Source organism: Salmo salar, chromosome ssa21 (assembly GCF_905237065.1).
Source record: "Salmo salar chromosome ssa21, Ssal_v3.1, whole genome shotgun sequence".
Classification (NCBI taxonomy): domain Eukaryota; kingdom Metazoa; phylum Chordata; class Actinopteri; order Salmoniformes; family Salmonidae; genus Salmo; species Salmo salar.
Window position 1 is genome coordinate 50,302,056 of NC_059462.1, and position 17,945 is coordinate 50,320,000.

The following is a 17,945-nucleotide window of genomic DNA, read 5'->3' on the forward strand; positions in this document are numbered from 1 at the left end:
AGGGCTTGAATGCAAAACAGCCGTGTTCGTCATAATGACGCTAGAAGCATGTGACTGGCCAGTCTGGATGACGTAATAAAATCTGGAGGGAAGAAAAAGGAACTCGCTCTCAATACTATTAGATCCAGTGAGTCGGCTACCGGCGAGGAGAAAGCTGATCGGAACTGAAGACTAAAAGCTCTGAAGTTGAACACCTGTAAGGAATATAGTTTATTTGAACAGGTAACATTGATTAAATACGTTTTAGTAGTTTAACTTGTAGTCAATTTCTTGAATTGTGAACATTGCATTGGTTCGTTTTTTTTTATTTTTACATTTTATCTAAAGGAACGTTTTGCCTGATTCTGTATCCGTTGTTGAAACGTGGTAATTTTACGACCTTGTTAGCCCGCTAACATCTAAAATCAAACCGATAACTGAAAAGCCATAGCTGTGAAGAAATGGTACATCAGCAAACAGTTGTGGTGACTTGAGTGAATAGCTAACGTTAGCTAGACTGCTTAAATCAGCCGTTTTGTAACGTCGTAGTTATTACTATGGTATTGCCTTTTAACGAGCTAGCTAACCTTGGCCACGGCAACAGCGAGCTAGCTAGCTAACCTTGGCCACGGCAACAGCGAGCTAGCTAGCTAACCTTGGCCACGGCAACAGCGAGCTAGCTAGTTAACCTTGGCCACGGCAACAGCGAGCTAGCTAGCTAACCTTGGCCACGGCAACAGCGAGCTAGCTAGCTAACCTTGGCCACGGCAACAGCGAGCTAGCTAGCTAACCTTGGCCACGGCAACAGCGAGCTAGCTAGCTAACCTTGGCCACGGCAACAGCGAGCTAGCTAGCTAACCTTGGCCACGGCAACAGCGAGCTAGCTAGCTAACCTTGGCCACGGCAACAGCGAGCTAGCTAGCTAACCTTGGCCACGGCAACAGCGAGCTAGCTAGCTAACCTTGGCCACGGCAACAGCGAGCTAGCTAGCTAACCTTGGCCACGGCAACAGCGAGATAACGAAGTTAACTACACAGTTAGCTAGCTATCATTCAAATACAGCCTAATCTGCCCGTCGTTTGATGGCTATACTACCCAAGCTTAGTTTACGTTGCTACACCCAAATGCCGGTACGTTCAGTCATTCGACTCACCCCTAGCTAACAAGCTATTTTATGTGGAGATTATCAGGGTTTCATGAGGAATTATGAACCCCAAGGTGACCACGACTTAACCTGTGCCTGCCTTCCATTGATTTATTTCCGCTACACACCTACTGGTGTAGCTAGCTACTAAACTAACTACTACTGCAGATATATACTGGCATGATACACTATTGATTCAAAAATAATTTGCTATGGAGAACTTGTTGGTGGTAATTAGTATTTTTTTGGGGGGGGTTCAAACTGCACAGGACCATTTAAAAAAAAAAAAATGTGTTTCTATTGAAGGTAAAAATGTCCTACACTGAATTGTTCAGAATTCAAATATTAATGGAAAGTTGCAGGTGGCTACATGGATTAAAATAACTGTTCAACCAGTTTTGTAAAGATGACATTCTCCATTGCAAAGGTGAGTTTATTTTAGCGCAACTAACTTTGAACATTAAATGCATTTAGAAATAATGACATCACAATTAAAGTTGAACAATATAGGAAATTTCAAAGCCAACAATGGTGAATGTTCAATTGCCAAAACATTGAAAATATTCCTGTCAGGTCCACATTGCGTCGACAGCATGAATGTACTTATGCATGTTCAATCATTTCATCCAAACTTCTTGCATGTGTCAACAGGTGTCTGTGTAGCCAGGTGCTAAAATAGAACTTGGTCCTGTATTTAATGCGCTGCAAGTCCCTCCTCTCCCATCTCCTCTGGGTTTTAGGAGCATATACCCACTTGGCTGATTTGAAAGATGAACTGAGGACCAAACTCCAGTCCAGTTGGTGGTGGTAGTGCACCTTAAAGTTGGTTGCTGACGGCCATATAAAGTCCACAGAAGAAATCACTAGAAACGAACTAGTTTATGTATTTAACTAGGAAAGTCGGATAAGAACAAATTATTATTTACAATGCCGGGGCCTGGACGACGCTGGGCCAATTGTATGCCGGATGTGATACAGCGTACTGTAGTGCTGCCTCTTGGACTGAGATGCTGTAGAGCACACTATTTTGTGACTCAGTAAAGGACCTCGTGCATTTCAGATAAAAATAATAACCCAATGTTTATATCCCAGGACAAACTAGCTAGCAACTGCAAGCTTGCTAAATGGACAAGAGTGCTTCATGTGTACCAACCTGTTCTCAAATTAATATAGTTGGTTCAGTTTGTTTTGATATTTTAACCTGCGTGTTCTTATTGCATCTTGTGTGGATGTACAAAATCAACATGCGCGTGCCCGGTCTAGTCACCATGTTAGTCATCTCTTCTCAGACAGTGGCCAGACATTCTCTGTAACATGGTTTCTGTTAGCTGGTAAAATCAGTCTTTTGGCTAATTAAAATAAATAGAAAAGGCAAATGTAATTGGACCTGGCCAACTGTCTGGGAGAAGAGGGGTTAAATCACATAATTATTTTTAGCTTTTTCATTGGAAATACCAGTCGATGGAAATGTATTTGACTGGTCATGCTTATTAGTCTGAGTTAATTTGCATAGTTTAGTGGAATTAAATTGGCGCGTGTATAGTATATTCCTTATGCATCTTATCACACGCATACAGAGCCGCAAGAGCTGTTGCGTCATCAGCGCGTCACACCACTTTGCGATGAGCGTTAGGGCCGGGCGGTATTCCATATTTTAAGATGTATTGATGTGTGGACTGCTTAGGTTTTTATTTGAACTTTAAGGCATTTGAATGTTATGATGCTGTGTAATGTCTTATTTATTTATATATATATATATAGTTCGCTACTTGAGTCTCCACCCTCTGCTGCTTTCAGCACAGACCTAGCCCCACACTCACTCAAGGAGCATATTTTTTTTTGTTCCTCGACCACGAGACTATTGGGTTCAGTCTGCATGGTCGATGCAGCACATGTGACAATGCTGTTTTCACTTTGCTGCTTAATATAAAACCACGAGCATTCTATAATTACACTTTGTTTCTATTGTTTATTTAGCAAGTTGCAACAAATTTGTTAGTTGCTCATTTCTCGCTAGCTAGTTAGTACATGTACTGATTCGGCGCAAACCTAATTGGCTAAACATTTTTTTGTGTGTGTGGGTGGGGGGGGGTGAACAATCAGAATGGAGAAGGACTCAATTGAATTGAGAATTTTGAATGTTATTAAAAACTTAAAAATACATTAACCTCTCTGGGGTATGTGGGACGCCCACCTGCGGGACACACTACTTCTCGTTAATCCAACCACATTGTCCAATTTCAAAAAGGCTTTACGGCGAAAGCATAACATGTTAAGACAGCGCCTAGACAAGACACACAGCCATTTTCCAAGCAAGGAGAGGCGTCACAAAATACAGCTAAAATTAATCACTAACCTTTGATCTTCATCAGATGGCACTCATAGGACTTCATGTTACACAATACATGTATGTTTTGCTCGATAAAGTTCATATTTATATCCAAAAACCCCATTTTACATTGGCGTGTAATGTGCAGAAATGTTTTGCCTCCCAAAACTTCCGGTGAATGAGCACATCAATTTACAGATACTCATCATAAACGTTGATAAAATATTCAACAGTTATTCAAAGAATTATAGATACACTTCTCCTTAATGCAACCGCTGTGTCAGATTTCAAAAAAGCTTTACGGCGAAAGCAGATTTTGCAATAATCTGAGTACAGCGCTCATATCTAAACAAGCCATACAGATACCCGCCATTTGAGTCAACAGAAATGACAAAAAGTTACAAATATTCGCTTACCTTTTGATCTTCATCGGAATGCACTCCCAGGAATCCCAGTTCCAGAATAAATGTTTGTTTTGTTCGATAAAGTCCATAATTTGTCCAAATACCTGCTTTTTGTTCGCGCGTATAGTCCACTACTCCAAATGCAGGAAGCGCGCAAAATGTCACAACGAAAAGTTCAAGTTATATTTACGTTCGTAGAAACATTGTCAAACGATGTATAGCATCAATCTTCAGGATGTTTTTATCATAAACCTTCAGTAATATTCCAACCGGACAATTCCAATGTCTTCAAAAAAGAAAAGGAACACAGCTAACTCTCACATGAGTGCGTGCCTCTGAGCTCATGGCCTTTTCTCACTCATCTACTTCCAGGAGCTCTTATTCTCTCCCTATTTACAGTAGAAGCATGAAACAACGTTCTAAAGACTGTTGACATCTAGTGGAAACCTTAGGAAGTGCAAAATGAACCCTAAGTCACTGTATAGGCAATCACTTAAACTACAAACCTTAAATCCAACCAGGAAGTGTGGAAATTTTTCTCTGGTTTTTGCCTGCCATATGAGTTCTGTTATACTCAGACATCATTCAAACCGTTTTAGAAACTTTAGAGTTTTCTATCCAAATCTACTAATAATATGCATATCCTACCTTCTGAGACTGAGTAGCAGGCAGTTTACTACGGACACGCCTTTCATCCGGACGTCAAAATACTGCCCCCTACCCTAGAGAAGTTAAGATATTTTGGCCATATTGCCCAGCCCTAATTTGGGATCCGCAGAGGCAATTATTTTAATCAACTTTCTTTCCTTGTCCATTAGTCAGAGGTACAATCCTAGTCATATTACCAACTAGGTTTGGGTGCTATATTATTTGCTTTTTAACTTTTGTTGCATAGGCCTCCTGGTTATGAATTTGTGATTTATTATCCCAAAACTGTCCCAGAGTCTGTTTTAGAATAGAGTAGGTCAACTTTTCTACCATGGTATTGTTGGCTGAGGAAAAGTTAATTTGGACAAATGTGGACAGTTATTCTAACATATCAGAATTTGGTATGAAGGACTGCATATTGTTGCATCCTTGACTTGCATGTTCCATAATCTAAATGGTATTTCTGTCATTCTGAGCACCCATGGGTGGACACCTATTTCGGTTACGCACCCAATGCATATAGGTCCGGTAAATTTAAAAAATGCTGCCGGTCTAATGCAAATCCTGCTCTGTACTCCTGTACTGTTCTGTCTTTAGTCATGCTATTTAAGCAAAGCCAACTGCTGAGATGTCTGACACTGTATTCACAAAGATGAGGCATACTGGGCTCACACAACCTGAACTAAATGGAATTCCACTTATTGAATTGTTGTTTATTCGGTGTTATTAAACCATGTTGGTTAAATCGCTCAGCATTACTACTAATGCAGGTCTTCTACTGTTATAGGTACTGTAGCTGACCTCTTCTGACTTATTGTCCAATAGGAAACATGGGTGACATTGAAAAGGGAAAGAAGGCTTTTGTCCAGAAGTGTGCCCAGTGCCATACTGTTGAAAATGGAGGAAAGCACAAGGTCGGGCCAAACCTCTGGGGTCTGTTTGGACGCAAGACTGGACAGGCTGAAGGCTTTTCCTACACGGATGCCAACAAAGCCAAAGGTACGCGTGAGATTGTCCCCATTCTACAGGAAATAAATGGAGTCTGACAACGTGACACATTTCATTCTCATCCTAACCTGTCCCTTCACATGTGATTTCAGGCATTGTCTGGGACACTGATACCCTCATGACTTACTTGGAGAACCCCAAGAAATACATTCCAGGAACAAAGATGATCTTTGCTGGCATCAAGAAGAAGGGAGAACGTGCAGATCTCATAGCATATTTGAAGTCTGCAACTTCGTAGACTAATGTCTACATTTTGTTCAACGTTATTATTATTTTTGTCTTCGAGAAATATCAACTGTTCAGAGGAGGGGGGGGATCTTTCAAGAAGCTTAGACTCGTATTCATAACAGTTATGCCTTATGTCTGGTGATTTGTTGTGGCTTTCAATAGCCTGCATGACATAACTGCTGGGACTCAATGGCATTTGCATGATCAGTTGCCATATTGATCACAGCTGTGTCTTTGTTTCTCCATTTTGATGGCGTATATTATATCCCCTGGTTTAACAGGTGCTAATATACATCAATTATTGAGCCATAGACTAAGTGTTCCAGAATGTATTGAGTCAAAGCTGTGTGACTAAATGCTTTGAAACAACAAATAGTCTAAATTACACATTGTATGGTTACTGGTTTAAATACTTGCATGGCTAATGCAAGCGGTCAATCAGATTTGGAAAGGTTTCTAAATTTCAAAGGGTTACCTTGAAAGTGATCCCTGGTAATGTCTTCATGTTGCTAATACTTCATATTTCTTTATGTAGGTTTGTTAATTTAATAAATTACATGCTAAACAAGTATCCCAATTGTTTTGTGGTCAAGGATCAGGAAGGCAACACTGCTACTTCCTCCCTCTCTAACCAAGGTGCAGGAATTGAGAAAAAACCCTGAAGGCTTAAAGGCAAGAGCTGGCAATCTAACTAATCTGATTGGTCCCAGAAACGGGTTGGGTCAGAGCCAGAACACGTGGTTAATGCAGTTTTGAACCTTTGTCATTTGCTTTGATAATCTGGTTAGATATGATCCAATCGCTGATGACTAGACCTCACCACAAACTACTTCAACGATGGCAGTCTGAAGTACGAAGCGAAATTATTCTGTTTGAGTCGTCAGGTAAATATAAGGCCCCTGTGAATGTTTGTTTCTTAGTTTATACATCACATTGGAAGAGTTTCAGGTCACTTGAATGACCTTGTCATGCCATTAAAGTATGTGAGAGAGTAATGCTGCATAACCGAGTGGGAAGGTGGAGATTACCAGTTGTATGCATTTACGTGCGTTGCGAAACCAGATTTGGTTAATGGCCAAGTTCTGTCAACCATAGACAAAGTACAGCAATCATGCTTAAAAAAATATATAGATTGCGTTTTGTATTTAACTGCCAAAAATGCTCTTATTGAGGTCATTTCTTTAGGTGACGTGGGAGTTGGCGCTCAGGGATATGCCACATTCATGTGCTAGTTGGAACTAGGGAACTCTGAAATGTTTAACTTGCTAACTGATTGAACGGCATATTGCGTGACACGTGTAAAACTACAACCTGTTAGGAAGTCTGACATTTCAGTTTCCTAGTTCCAACTAGCACCCGGTGATAGACCAGTTCCCAACTAGTAAATACCAGTTGAAGGGGTGTTCAAGTAAATTCCACCTTACCCTGCATTCATAACCAAATGGGAAGTGCCCAATAGAGTTACACAATCCATGGGTTGTTACATGGGAGAAGGTCAAAGTTGAATGTAATGGCCAAACGATAGAGCTAGATAAAGGACACTAGTTTCCAAAAGCCAGTTTTAGCATGGGTAGCGCCATTGAGGACTTTCACTATTTTTGAAGTAGTCTACTGGGTGGGACATCCTACGGGTTAAAGAAGGATCACATAATTCCATCCGGGTCATCAGGAGAGATCTGCCAATGAATAGCCTCTACCAGGATTTCACCTCACCTTTGGTATGTCAGAAAGAGGCTAAAAGAGTTGGAATAGGCACGGTCAGAGGTGGAAACCGAAAGCCAACAATTTTCACTGGTGCCCACGTGGGGTAATGTCATTTCAACCAAATTATATGTAAAATATAAATGTAAAAGAAATATACTATGCTAGTCCTGTAAATAAGCTTTGGATAATTTGCGCTTCCGAAGAGGGATGGAAGGGATGATTTTATTTCAATCAATGTCTACTCACAATCAGCCAGCAGCTGCTGGTAATCAGCATTCATACTTACTTTCATTTTCAGTGGTGATTTTAGCCATTAAATCTTGGTGGGGCAAACAAAACAAAACATTGTGGGATGCATGCCAGCAAAGCCACTACACAACACGATACTAAACAACACATTAATTGCACTATAACAGTGCCCACAAACCGTTAGGGCCTACATAAAGCTGTCCCAACACCTTACCACTGCTACACCTGGCTATCAGTGGAGCCTTGTCTGGCAGCAAAACAGTTCATTCAGCCTCATTTACTGCCTTTAAAAAAAAACATAGCTGATATGGCTGACTTGCTTAAACAAATGTGGCTTCTACTGACAATTGAGATGTACAAACTATGGCATAAGGGGACGACAAGCAGATAAGAGGCAATCCGTAATTTTGATTAAGACATTAATGAGCGAGCTAGGATGGACATAGTCAATATAACTATTTGTTCAGCACTTTTGAAATGTACATAATTCAGAACATGTTCTTAGTGTTCTCCCTGTACACCAAGTCAGAACCATAGGATCAATTAAGGGGGCATATAAGCAGACAATGAAGCTCTTACAATATTCGATGATTACATTTCTCAAAAACAGGTTATAGGCTACCACCAAGTCAGAACTGTGGCAAAATTATTAGGGTGATGTATACGGGCTACTAACAGCTTACTACACAACATACACTTAGTATTACTTTCTGAGCTACAGTATACATATCTCCCTGGCATATTACATAATTTATGCAGCAGCATACAAGACATTTTTGGACTCACCTTGTTGTGCTGTGTTCCCTTGAACAGGAAGGTGGCACGGCGGTCCTTCGTGGGCATATTTTGTCATCAAACTTTGTCATGAAAGTCTGCCATTCTCTGGATTTATTGTGCTTTCAAGACAACTGGGAACTCAAGAGAGAAAAAAAAGGTAGAATCATGACGTCAGTGATCTTCAGGTTGTAGCTCTAGAAAGAGGCCCGAGTTCCGGAATGAAAATTCAGAGTTGGATGAAAGTTCAAAATGTATTTTCCCAGTCGTAGCTTGTTTTTCCCAAGTTCCCAGTTGTCTTGAACTCACTAAAGTCAGATTTTGCAGTTCCTAGTCAACAGTTGTTTTGAGCGAGGCATGCAGGTATCACAGTTTTAGCCTCCATGAGTAACTCAGATGAAGTTCAAGTTCCTTGGGGAAAGGGAATCATTGGATATGTTGCTGAGCATTGAGAGACAGTCAATATCCCAGATGCCTATCAGGTGTGTGTGTGTGTGTTTCTGTGGTTGTGTGTGTGAGAGAGAGCAAGAGCACGCCCACCTTTGAGTGTGTTTGTCTATGCAACAGAGGAGATCATGTGACACATCAACACAGCTTAGGCTTTTTGATATTTGCATTCTTACCTCCATCACTGACTGATGACTTGATTAATCAACAGAAAATTGGTATCACCACATAAAGTAAAGAAAACCTACTGTAAAGAAATGTAAAAAGAAGTGCGTGTTTATACCTCAGTGGTGCTGTGCTGCTGCATCACCCACCAGGGATAACGTGGACTCACCCACCAGGGTTAACGTGGACTCACCCACCAGGGAAACGTGGACTCACCCACCAGGGATAACGTGGGCTCACCCACCAGGGATAATGTGGGCTCACCCACCAGGGAAAAGGTGGGCTCACCCACCAGGGAAAAGGTGGGCTCACCCACCAGGGAAAAGGTGGGCTCACCCACCAGGGAAAAGGTGGGCTCAACCACCAGGGAAAAGGTGGGCTCAACCACCAGGGAATACGTGGACTCACCCACCAGGGACAACGTGGACTCACCCACCAGGGACAACGTGGACTCACCCACCAGGGATAACGTGGACTCACCCACCAGGGATAACGTGGACTCACCCACCAGGGATAACGTGGACTCACCCACCAGGGATAACGTGGACTCACCCACCAGGGACAACGTGGACTCACCCACCAGGGACAACGTGGACTCACCCACCAGGGACAACGTGGACTCACCCACCAGGGAATACGTGGAGTCACCCACCAGGGATAATGTGGACTCACCCACCAGGGCTAATGTGGACTCACCCACCAGGGAATACGTGGACTCACCCACCAGGGACTACGTGTGGCTCAGTTGGTAGAGCATGGTGTTTGCAACGCCAGGGTTGTGGGTTCGATTCCCACGGGGGACCAGTACCGAGAAAAAATGTTTGAAATGTATGCATTCACTACTGTAAGTCGCTCTGGATAAGAGCGTCTGCTAAATGACTAAAATGTTTAAATGTTTACGTGGACTAACCCACCAGGGACTACGTGGACTCACCCACCAGGGGTAACGTGGACTCACCCACCAGGGAAACGTGGACTCACCCACCAGGGGTAACGTGGGCTCACCCACCAGGGATAACGTGGGCTCACCCACCAGGGATAATGTGGGCTCAACCACCAGGGATAATGTGGGCTCAACCACCAGGGATAATGTGGGCTCAACCACCAGGGAAAAGGTGGGCTCAACCACCAGGGAAAAGGTGGGCTCACCCACCAGGGAAACGTGGACTCACCCACCAGGGATAACGTGGGCTCAACCACCAGGGATAACGTGGACTACTGCCAAGCTGACTCCCCAGCGCCCCCAGGACCTCACACTGATTTTATTGACCAAGCAAAGTAGTCTTGATTTACAATTCAGTTTGCAGACATTGGATGCACAACTCATCCAAGTATAGTTAGTGTTTGAATAATGTGTTGTGTGCCAAGCAAAAATATCATATAGTTATTCCCACTTGAAGATTCTCAAATGAAACACAAAACCATATTAAAGGTATGGTGAAGCAGGAGGGTTAGGTTGACATATCCATCCCTCAGTGAGCAAAGGTTGAAGATGTCTTGTCAACAAGTTTTGCCCACAGCATTGTGGCATGCAACAAAATGTCTACACTCCACGGTGAGTTACGGCCTTACCACAGGATCTAACAGGAAGTTACGACGAGTATACTTTTTTATCTGCCTAAAAACATTCATTTACTAAACATTTTTATGTGCGCTTATGTCCTTCCGTCTCCCATGGTTTGCAGGACCGTCGGTTTCAGTGATGAGATTGACGAGCTGTCAGGATACAAAACCAAGTCCCTCCTGTGTATATGCCCATTCTTAACAGTGACAGGGATATCATTGGAGTGGCCCAGGCCATCAACAAGAGTCTAGGGGAGAGGGGGTTTCTCTTCACTTAAGATGATGAGAAGGTAACTTCAATTTGACTGTTTGACAGGTAACTTTATACCGGTTATATATCTGTAGTAACACTGTTATTACACTAGTAACAACACTCAACTATGAAATTACCATCAAACAACTCAAAATATTCAGTTTTGAACAGGGATGTTAGAGAATGACAATTGCTTGTGCTGAATTTTTTCACTGTAGGTCTGTCTGTTTCTCCCCTTTCATCTGTCACACATTCTAGCCTTCAATTGTCCACTGATTCTGAGAGTCCACACGTATAACCGTTCTGACAGATATAGACTTCTGTTCTATTTCCATGTGTAAAGAGGCATGCCTCCATCTTCTCTGGATCATCTCACATCCCTTTTATAGGATCCCAAAAACAATGAAGCCACTGAGGCAGAAAACAGAGGGCTATGTGGACCGTGTTATTAAGACCACTTATAGAGGCCATAGATGGTTTCTCATCTGTCAATCACTTGAAATGAATAGAAATAAATCCATTAAAATCCATCTAGGCTATTGTTAATGAGGATGCTCTCATTCCATTGGTCACGGCTAAATAACATGAGGCCAATATAGACCTTTTATTACGTTTTACAAAATACTGAATATTTCAAGCAGTTTTGTAGTTCAAGCCGATGTTCATTATTTAGGTAGCGTTATCATTTTCCTGCATTAAAGCAGAAGTGGGCCATTTTTTCAGTGATTCGGTTGACAGCTGGGGTGTTTACAAGGCTTGCAGAGGTGCCATCCTTACGGCTGTCTGTCAAGGTTGTTTAGAAGTGGAGACAGATTTGTCGTGTATTTTATAATTACCTGAGCATTATTGTCTCTGAGCAAAAATACTAGTTCTTTTTTTACCATAATTGATCTTTCTAACTGGGACTTGACCTGTCATGTTTTTATTAAAATGTAGAAAAAACAGGCTTTCATTATCTTGGACCATAAGACAAATAGATGGATGTTGTTTATGAACAGAAGGCTCCCAGTTTGCAGTATTTAGTGACTGTCACGCTGCAGTAATCCCAAATAGCAATGACAGATGGCAACTTTTGCTCATTCAGTGTAGAATTTCCATCCACAGACGCGCTTCCAACTACACTGTCATCTAGTAATAGATTACATTTAAAGACATTTTCACTACTTACCACCTCATTAATTGCTACTTATTAGCCAAAGTGAATTAACACTGGGTTGTACGGTAGTTAGCTGTTTGTGGATACACACAAGGGTTAGAGAGTATGGCTGGTGGGTCTTCATATTCTGAATTGGCTCAAACTGTAACCAGATGATCTGAGTTGGCATTTGCACCCAAGACAAAAAGGTTTCTAATGAGGCATACTATTCTGGTAGGCGGGGGCTGGCGCCTCTCATTGCTCTTCCGGATGGGACATGCTGATTCCTAATGAGCTGTTATTTGGCACGGTTAATCATTTAGCTCACTAGCCAGCTCACTAGCCAGTCTCAGATAGAGACCTGCACTTGCGCTCTGTACTTACCCACTTCAAACCCTTCCATGGCCAGGCAGAGGCAGGCAGCCCTAACCCTTCAGCATGTCTGTGCTGTCCCCATACACCACCTTCTCCTCCCCTGTCACCATACACCACCTTCTCCTCCCCTGTCCCCATACACATCCTCCCCTGTCACCATACACCTCCTCCTCCTCCCCTGTCACCATAGACCTCCTCCTTCTCCCCTGTCACAATACACCACCTCCTCCTCCCCTGTCACCATACACCTCCATCTCCTCCCCTGTCACCATACACCACCTCCTCCTTCCCTGTCACCATACACCTCCTCCCCTGTCACCATACACCTCCTCCTCCTCCCCTGTCACCATACACCTCCTCCTCCCCTGTCACCATACACCTCCTCCTCCTCCTCTGTCACCATACACCTCCTCCTCCTCCCCTGTCACCATACACCTCCTCCTCCTCCCCTGTCACCATACACCTCCTCCTCCTCCCCTGTCACCATACACCTCCTCCCCTGTCACCATACACCTCCTCCTCCTCCCCTGTCACCATACACCTCCTCCTCCTCCCCTGTCACCATACTACACCTCCTCCTCCTCCCCTGTCACCATACACCTCCTCATCCTCCCCTGTCACCATACACCTCCTCATCCTCCCCTGTCACCATACACCTCCTCCTCCTCCCCTGTCACCATACACCTCCTCCTCCTCCCCTGTCACCATACACCTCCTCCTCCTCCCCTGTCACCATACACCTCCTCCTCCTCCCCTGTCACCATACACCTCCTACTCCTCCCCTGTCCTCTGTCCCCTGTCCCTGTCCCCTACCCTGGCTGAATGAAATCTAAATTAAAGACTCTAATGAAATCATTTAGGCTGTCTGTTAACCAGTGTTGCCCGGATATTTGCTATGATTTGGGCTTGAGCCATGGCCTAATAGAGTGATGCTGAGACGTGACAGATACACTCGAACCCTTTTGGTTTCCATGTATGTTCCACCCCCTGTGTGAAAATCATTAGAATTGTAGGACATAATAGACTGTGGGTGCGTTCGTAAATTCACTCTGGTCATCTACTCCAATTTCATAGGACTCTGGTCTGAGTGTGCCAGAGTGCAGAATAACTGAAGAATTTACAAACGCTCAACACCCGTTGAATATGACCACTGTCAGTATTTGTCGGCGGAAAATATGTAGTCACGTTGTTATCAGCAGCACAGGTACAGTCACCAACGCTCTAGATAACATGAAAACAGCCTAACCAGCTCTGCTAGGATAAGGGGGATACCTAGTCAGTTACGTCACCAACGCTCTAGATAACATGATAACAGCCTAACCAGCTCTGCTAGGATAAGGGGAGATACCTAGTCAGTTACAGTCACCAACGCTCTAGATAACATGAAAACAGCCTAACCAGCTCTGCTAGGATAAGGGGGGATACCTAGTCAGTTAGTCACCAACGCTCTAGATAACATGATAACAGCCTAACCAGCTCTGCTAGGATAAGGGGGGATACCTAGTCAGTTACAGTCACCAACGCTCTAGATAACATGAAAACAGCCTAACCAGCTCTGCTAGGATAAGGGGGGATACCTAGTCAGTTACGTCACCAACGCTCTAGATAACATGATAACAGCCTAACCAGCTCTGCTAGGATAAGGGGGGATACCTAGTCAGTTACAGTCACCAACGCTCTAGATAACATGAAAACAGCCTAACCAGCTCTGCTAGGATAAGGGGGGATACCTAGTCAGTTACAGTCACCAACGCTCTAGATAACATGAAAACAGCCTAACCAGCTCTGCTAGGATAAGGGGGATACCTAGTCAGTTACAGTCACCAACGCTCTAGATAACATGATAACAGCCTAACCAGCTCTGCTAGGATAAGGGGGATACCTAGTCAGTTAGTCACCAACGCTCTAGATAACATGAAAACAGCCTAACCAGCTCTGCTAGGATAAGGGGGGATACCTAGTCAGTTACAGTCACCAACGCTCTAGATAACATGAAAACAGCCTAACCAGCTCTGCTAGGATAAGGGGGGATACCTAGTCAGTTACAGTCACCAACGCTCTAGATAACATGAAAACAGCCTAACCAGCTCTGCTAGGATAAGGGGGGATACCTAGTCAGTTACAGTCACCAACGCTCTAGATAACATGAAAACAGCCTAACCAGCTCTGCTAGGATAAGGGGGGATACCTAGTCAGTTACAGTCACCAACGCTCTAGATAACATGAAAACAGCCTAACCAGCTCTGCTAGGATAAGGGGAGATACCTAGTCAGTTACAGTCACCAACGCTCTAGATAACATGAAAACAGCCTAACCAGCTCTGCTAGGATAAGGGGGATACCTAGTCAGTTACAGTCACCAACGCTCTAGATAACATGAAAACAGCCTAACCAGCTCTGCTAGGATAAGGGGGGATACCTAGTCAGTTACAGTCACCAACGCTCTAGATAACATGAAAACAGCCTAACCAGCTCTGCTAGGATAAGGGGGGATACCTAGTCAGTTACAGTCACCAACGCTCTAGATAACATGAAAACAGCCTAACCAGCTCTGCTAGGATAAGGGGGGATACCTAGTCAGTTACAGTCACCAACGCTCTAGATAACATGAAAACAGCCTAACCAGCTCTGCTAGGATAAGGGGGGATACCTAGTCAGTTACAGTCACCAACGCTCTAGATAACATGAAAACAGCCTAACCAGCTCTGCTAGGATAAGGGGGGATACCTAGTCAGTTACAGTCACCAACGCTCTAGATAACATGAAAACAGCCTAACCAGCTCTGCTAGGATAAGGGGGGATACCTAGTCAGTTACAGTCACCAACGCTCTAGATAACATGAAAACAGCCTAACCAGCTCTGCTAGGATAAGGGGAGATACCTAGTCAGTTACAGTCACCAACGCTCTAGATAACATGAAAACAGCCTAACCAGCTCTGCTAGGATAAGGGGGGATACCTAGTCAGTTACAGTCACCAACGCTCTAGATAACATGAAAACAGCCTAACCAGCTCTGCTAGGATAAGGGGAGATACCTAGTCAGTTACAGTCACCAACGCTCTAGATAACATGAAAACAGCCTAACCAGCTCTGCTAGGATAAGGGGAGATACCTAGTCAGTTAGTCACCAACGCTCTAGATAACATGAAAACAGCCTAACCAGCTCTGCTAGGATAAGGGGAGATACCTAGTCAGTTACAGTCACCAACGCTCTAGATAACATGAAAACAGCCTAACCAGCTCTGCTAGGATAAGGGGGGATACCTAGTCAGTTACAGTCACCAACGCTCTAGATAACATGAAAACAGCCTAACCAGCTCTGCTAGGATAAGGGGGGATACCTAGTCAGTTACAGTCACCAACGCTCTAGATAACATGAAAACAGCCTAACCAGCTCTGCTAGGATAAGGGGGGATACCTAGTCAGTTACAGTCACCAACGCTCTAGATAACATGAAAACAGCCTAACCAGCTCTGCTAGGATAAGGGGGGATACCTAGTCAGTTACAGTCACCAACGCTCTAGATAACATGAAAACAGCCTAACCAGCTCTGCTAGGATAAGGGGAGGATACCTAGTCAGTTACGTCACCAACGCTCTAGATAACATGAAAACAGCCTAACCAGCTCTGCTAGGATAAGGGGAGACACCTAGTCAGTTACAGTCACCAACGCTCTAGATAACATGAAAACAGCCTAACCAGCTCTGCTAGGATAAGGGGAGATACCTAGTCAGTTACAGTCACCAACGCTCTAGATAACATGAAAACAGCCTAACCAGCTCTGCTAGGATAAGGGGAGATACCTAGTCAGTTACAGTCACCAACGCTCTAGATAACATGAAAACAGCCTAACCAGCTCTGCTAGGATAAGGGGAGATACCTAGTCAGTTACAGTCACCAACGCTCTAGATAACATGAAAACAGCCTAACCAGCTCTGCTAGGATAAGGGGGGATACCTAGTCAGTTACAGTCACCAACGCTCTAGATAACATGAAAACAGCCTAACCAGCTCTGCTAGGATAAGGGGGGATACCTAGTCAGTTACAGTCACCAACGCTCTAGATAACATGAAAACAGCCTAACCAGCTCTGCTAGGATAAGGGGGGATACCTAGTCAGTTACAGTCACCAACGCTCTAGATAACATGAAAACAGCCTAACCAGCTCTGCTAGGATAAGGGGGGATACCTAGTCAGTTACAGTCACCAACGCTCTAGATAACATGAAAACAGCCTAACCAGCTCTGCTAGGATAAGGGGGATACCTAGTCAGTTACAGTCACCAACGCTCTAGATAACATGAAAACAGCCTAACCAGCTCTGCTAGGATAAGGGGGGATACCTAGTCAGTTACAGTCACCAACGCTCTAGATAACATGAAAACAGCCTAACCAGCTCTGCTAGGATAAGGGGGATACCTAGTCAGTTACAGTCACCAACGCTCTAGATAACATGAAAACAGCCTAACCAGCTCTGCTAGGATAAGGGGAGACACCTAGTCAGTTACAGTCACCAACGCTCTAGATAACATGAAAACAGCCTAACCAGCTCTGCTAGGATAAGGGGGGATACCTAGTCAGTTACAGTCACCAACGCTCTAGATAACATGAAAACAGCCTAACCAGCTCTGCTAGGATAAGGGGGGGATACCTAGTCAGTTACAGTCACCAACGCTCTAGATAACATGAAAACAGCCTAACCAGCTCTGCTAGGATAAGGGGGGATACCTAGTCAGTTACAGTCACCAACGCTCTAGATAACATGAAAACAGCCTAACCAGCTCTGCTAGGATAAGGGGGGATACCTAGTCAGTTACAGTCACCAACGCTCTAGATAACATGAAAACAGCCTAACCAGCTCTGCTAGGATAAGGGGGGATACCTAGTCAGTTACAGTCACCAACGCTCTAGATAACATGAAAACAGCCTAACCAGCTCTGCTAGGATAAGGGGGGATACCTAGTCAGTTAGTCACCAACGCTCTAGATAACATGAAAACAGCCTAACCAGCTCTGCTAGGATAAGGGGGGATACCTAGTCAGTTACAGTCACCAACGCTCTAGATAACATGAAAACAGCCTAACCAGCTCTGCTAGGATAAGGGGGGATACCTAGTCAGTTACAGTCACCAACGCTCTAGATAACATGAAAACAGCCTAACCAGCTCTGCTAGGATAAGGGGGGATACCTAGTCAGTTACAGTCACCAACGCTCTAGATAACATGAAAACAGCCTAACCAGCTCTGCTAGGATAAGGGGGGATACCTAGTCAGTTACAGTCACCAACGCTCTAGATAACATGAAAACAGCCTAACCAGCTCTGCTAGGATAAGGGGGGACACCTAGTCAGTTACAGTCACCAACGCTCTAGATAACATGAAAACAGCCTAACCAGCTCTGCTAGGATAAGGGGGGATACCTAGTCAGTTACAGTCACCAACGCTCTAGATAACATGAAAACAGCCTAACCAGCTCTGCTAGGATAAGGGGGGATACCTAGTCAGTTACAGTCACCAACGCTCTAGATAACATGAAAACAGCCT

General features: G+C 43.9%; 1 protein-coding gene across 3 annotated transcripts; it reads left to right on the forward strand.

Annotated features, from left to right (window-relative positions):
- The first annotated feature begins 8 nt into the window (after positions 1-8).
- On the forward strand, positions 9-6,311 carry LOC106582467 (cytochrome c). Of its 3 annotated transcripts, none has more exons than XM_014165617.2 (3): positions 9-192; positions 5,328-5,503; positions 5,605-6,311. In XM_014165617.2, exons 2-3 carry the CDS (start codon positions 5,335-5,337, stop codon positions 5,748-5,750), a joined length of 315 nt encoding a protein of 104 aa, XP_014021092.1. In that variant the 5' UTR covers positions 9-192; positions 5,328-5,334; the 3' UTR covers positions 5,751-6,311. The 3 variants fall into 3 exon arrangements, with proteins under 3 accessions (XP_014021092.1, XP_014021090.1, XP_014021093.1); XM_014165615.2 differs by having other exon boundaries at positions 15-222; positions 5,330-5,503; XM_014165618.2 differs by having other exon boundaries at positions 92-196; positions 5,330-5,503.
- The last annotated feature ends 11,634 nt before the right edge of the window (positions 6,312-17,945 follow it).

What these genes read in the sequence shown, in the direction of transcription:
- LOC106582467 (XM_014165617.2), top strand. Translation starts at nt 5,335, where the DNA reads ATGGGTGACATTGAAAAGGGAAAGAAGGCTTTTGTCCAGAAGTGTGCC. An exon ending in GGATGCCAACAAAGCCAAAG is followed by an intron (nt 5,504 to 5,604) that starts GTACGCGTGAGA and finishes ATGTGATTTCAG; the next exon opens with GCATTGTCTGGGACACTGAT.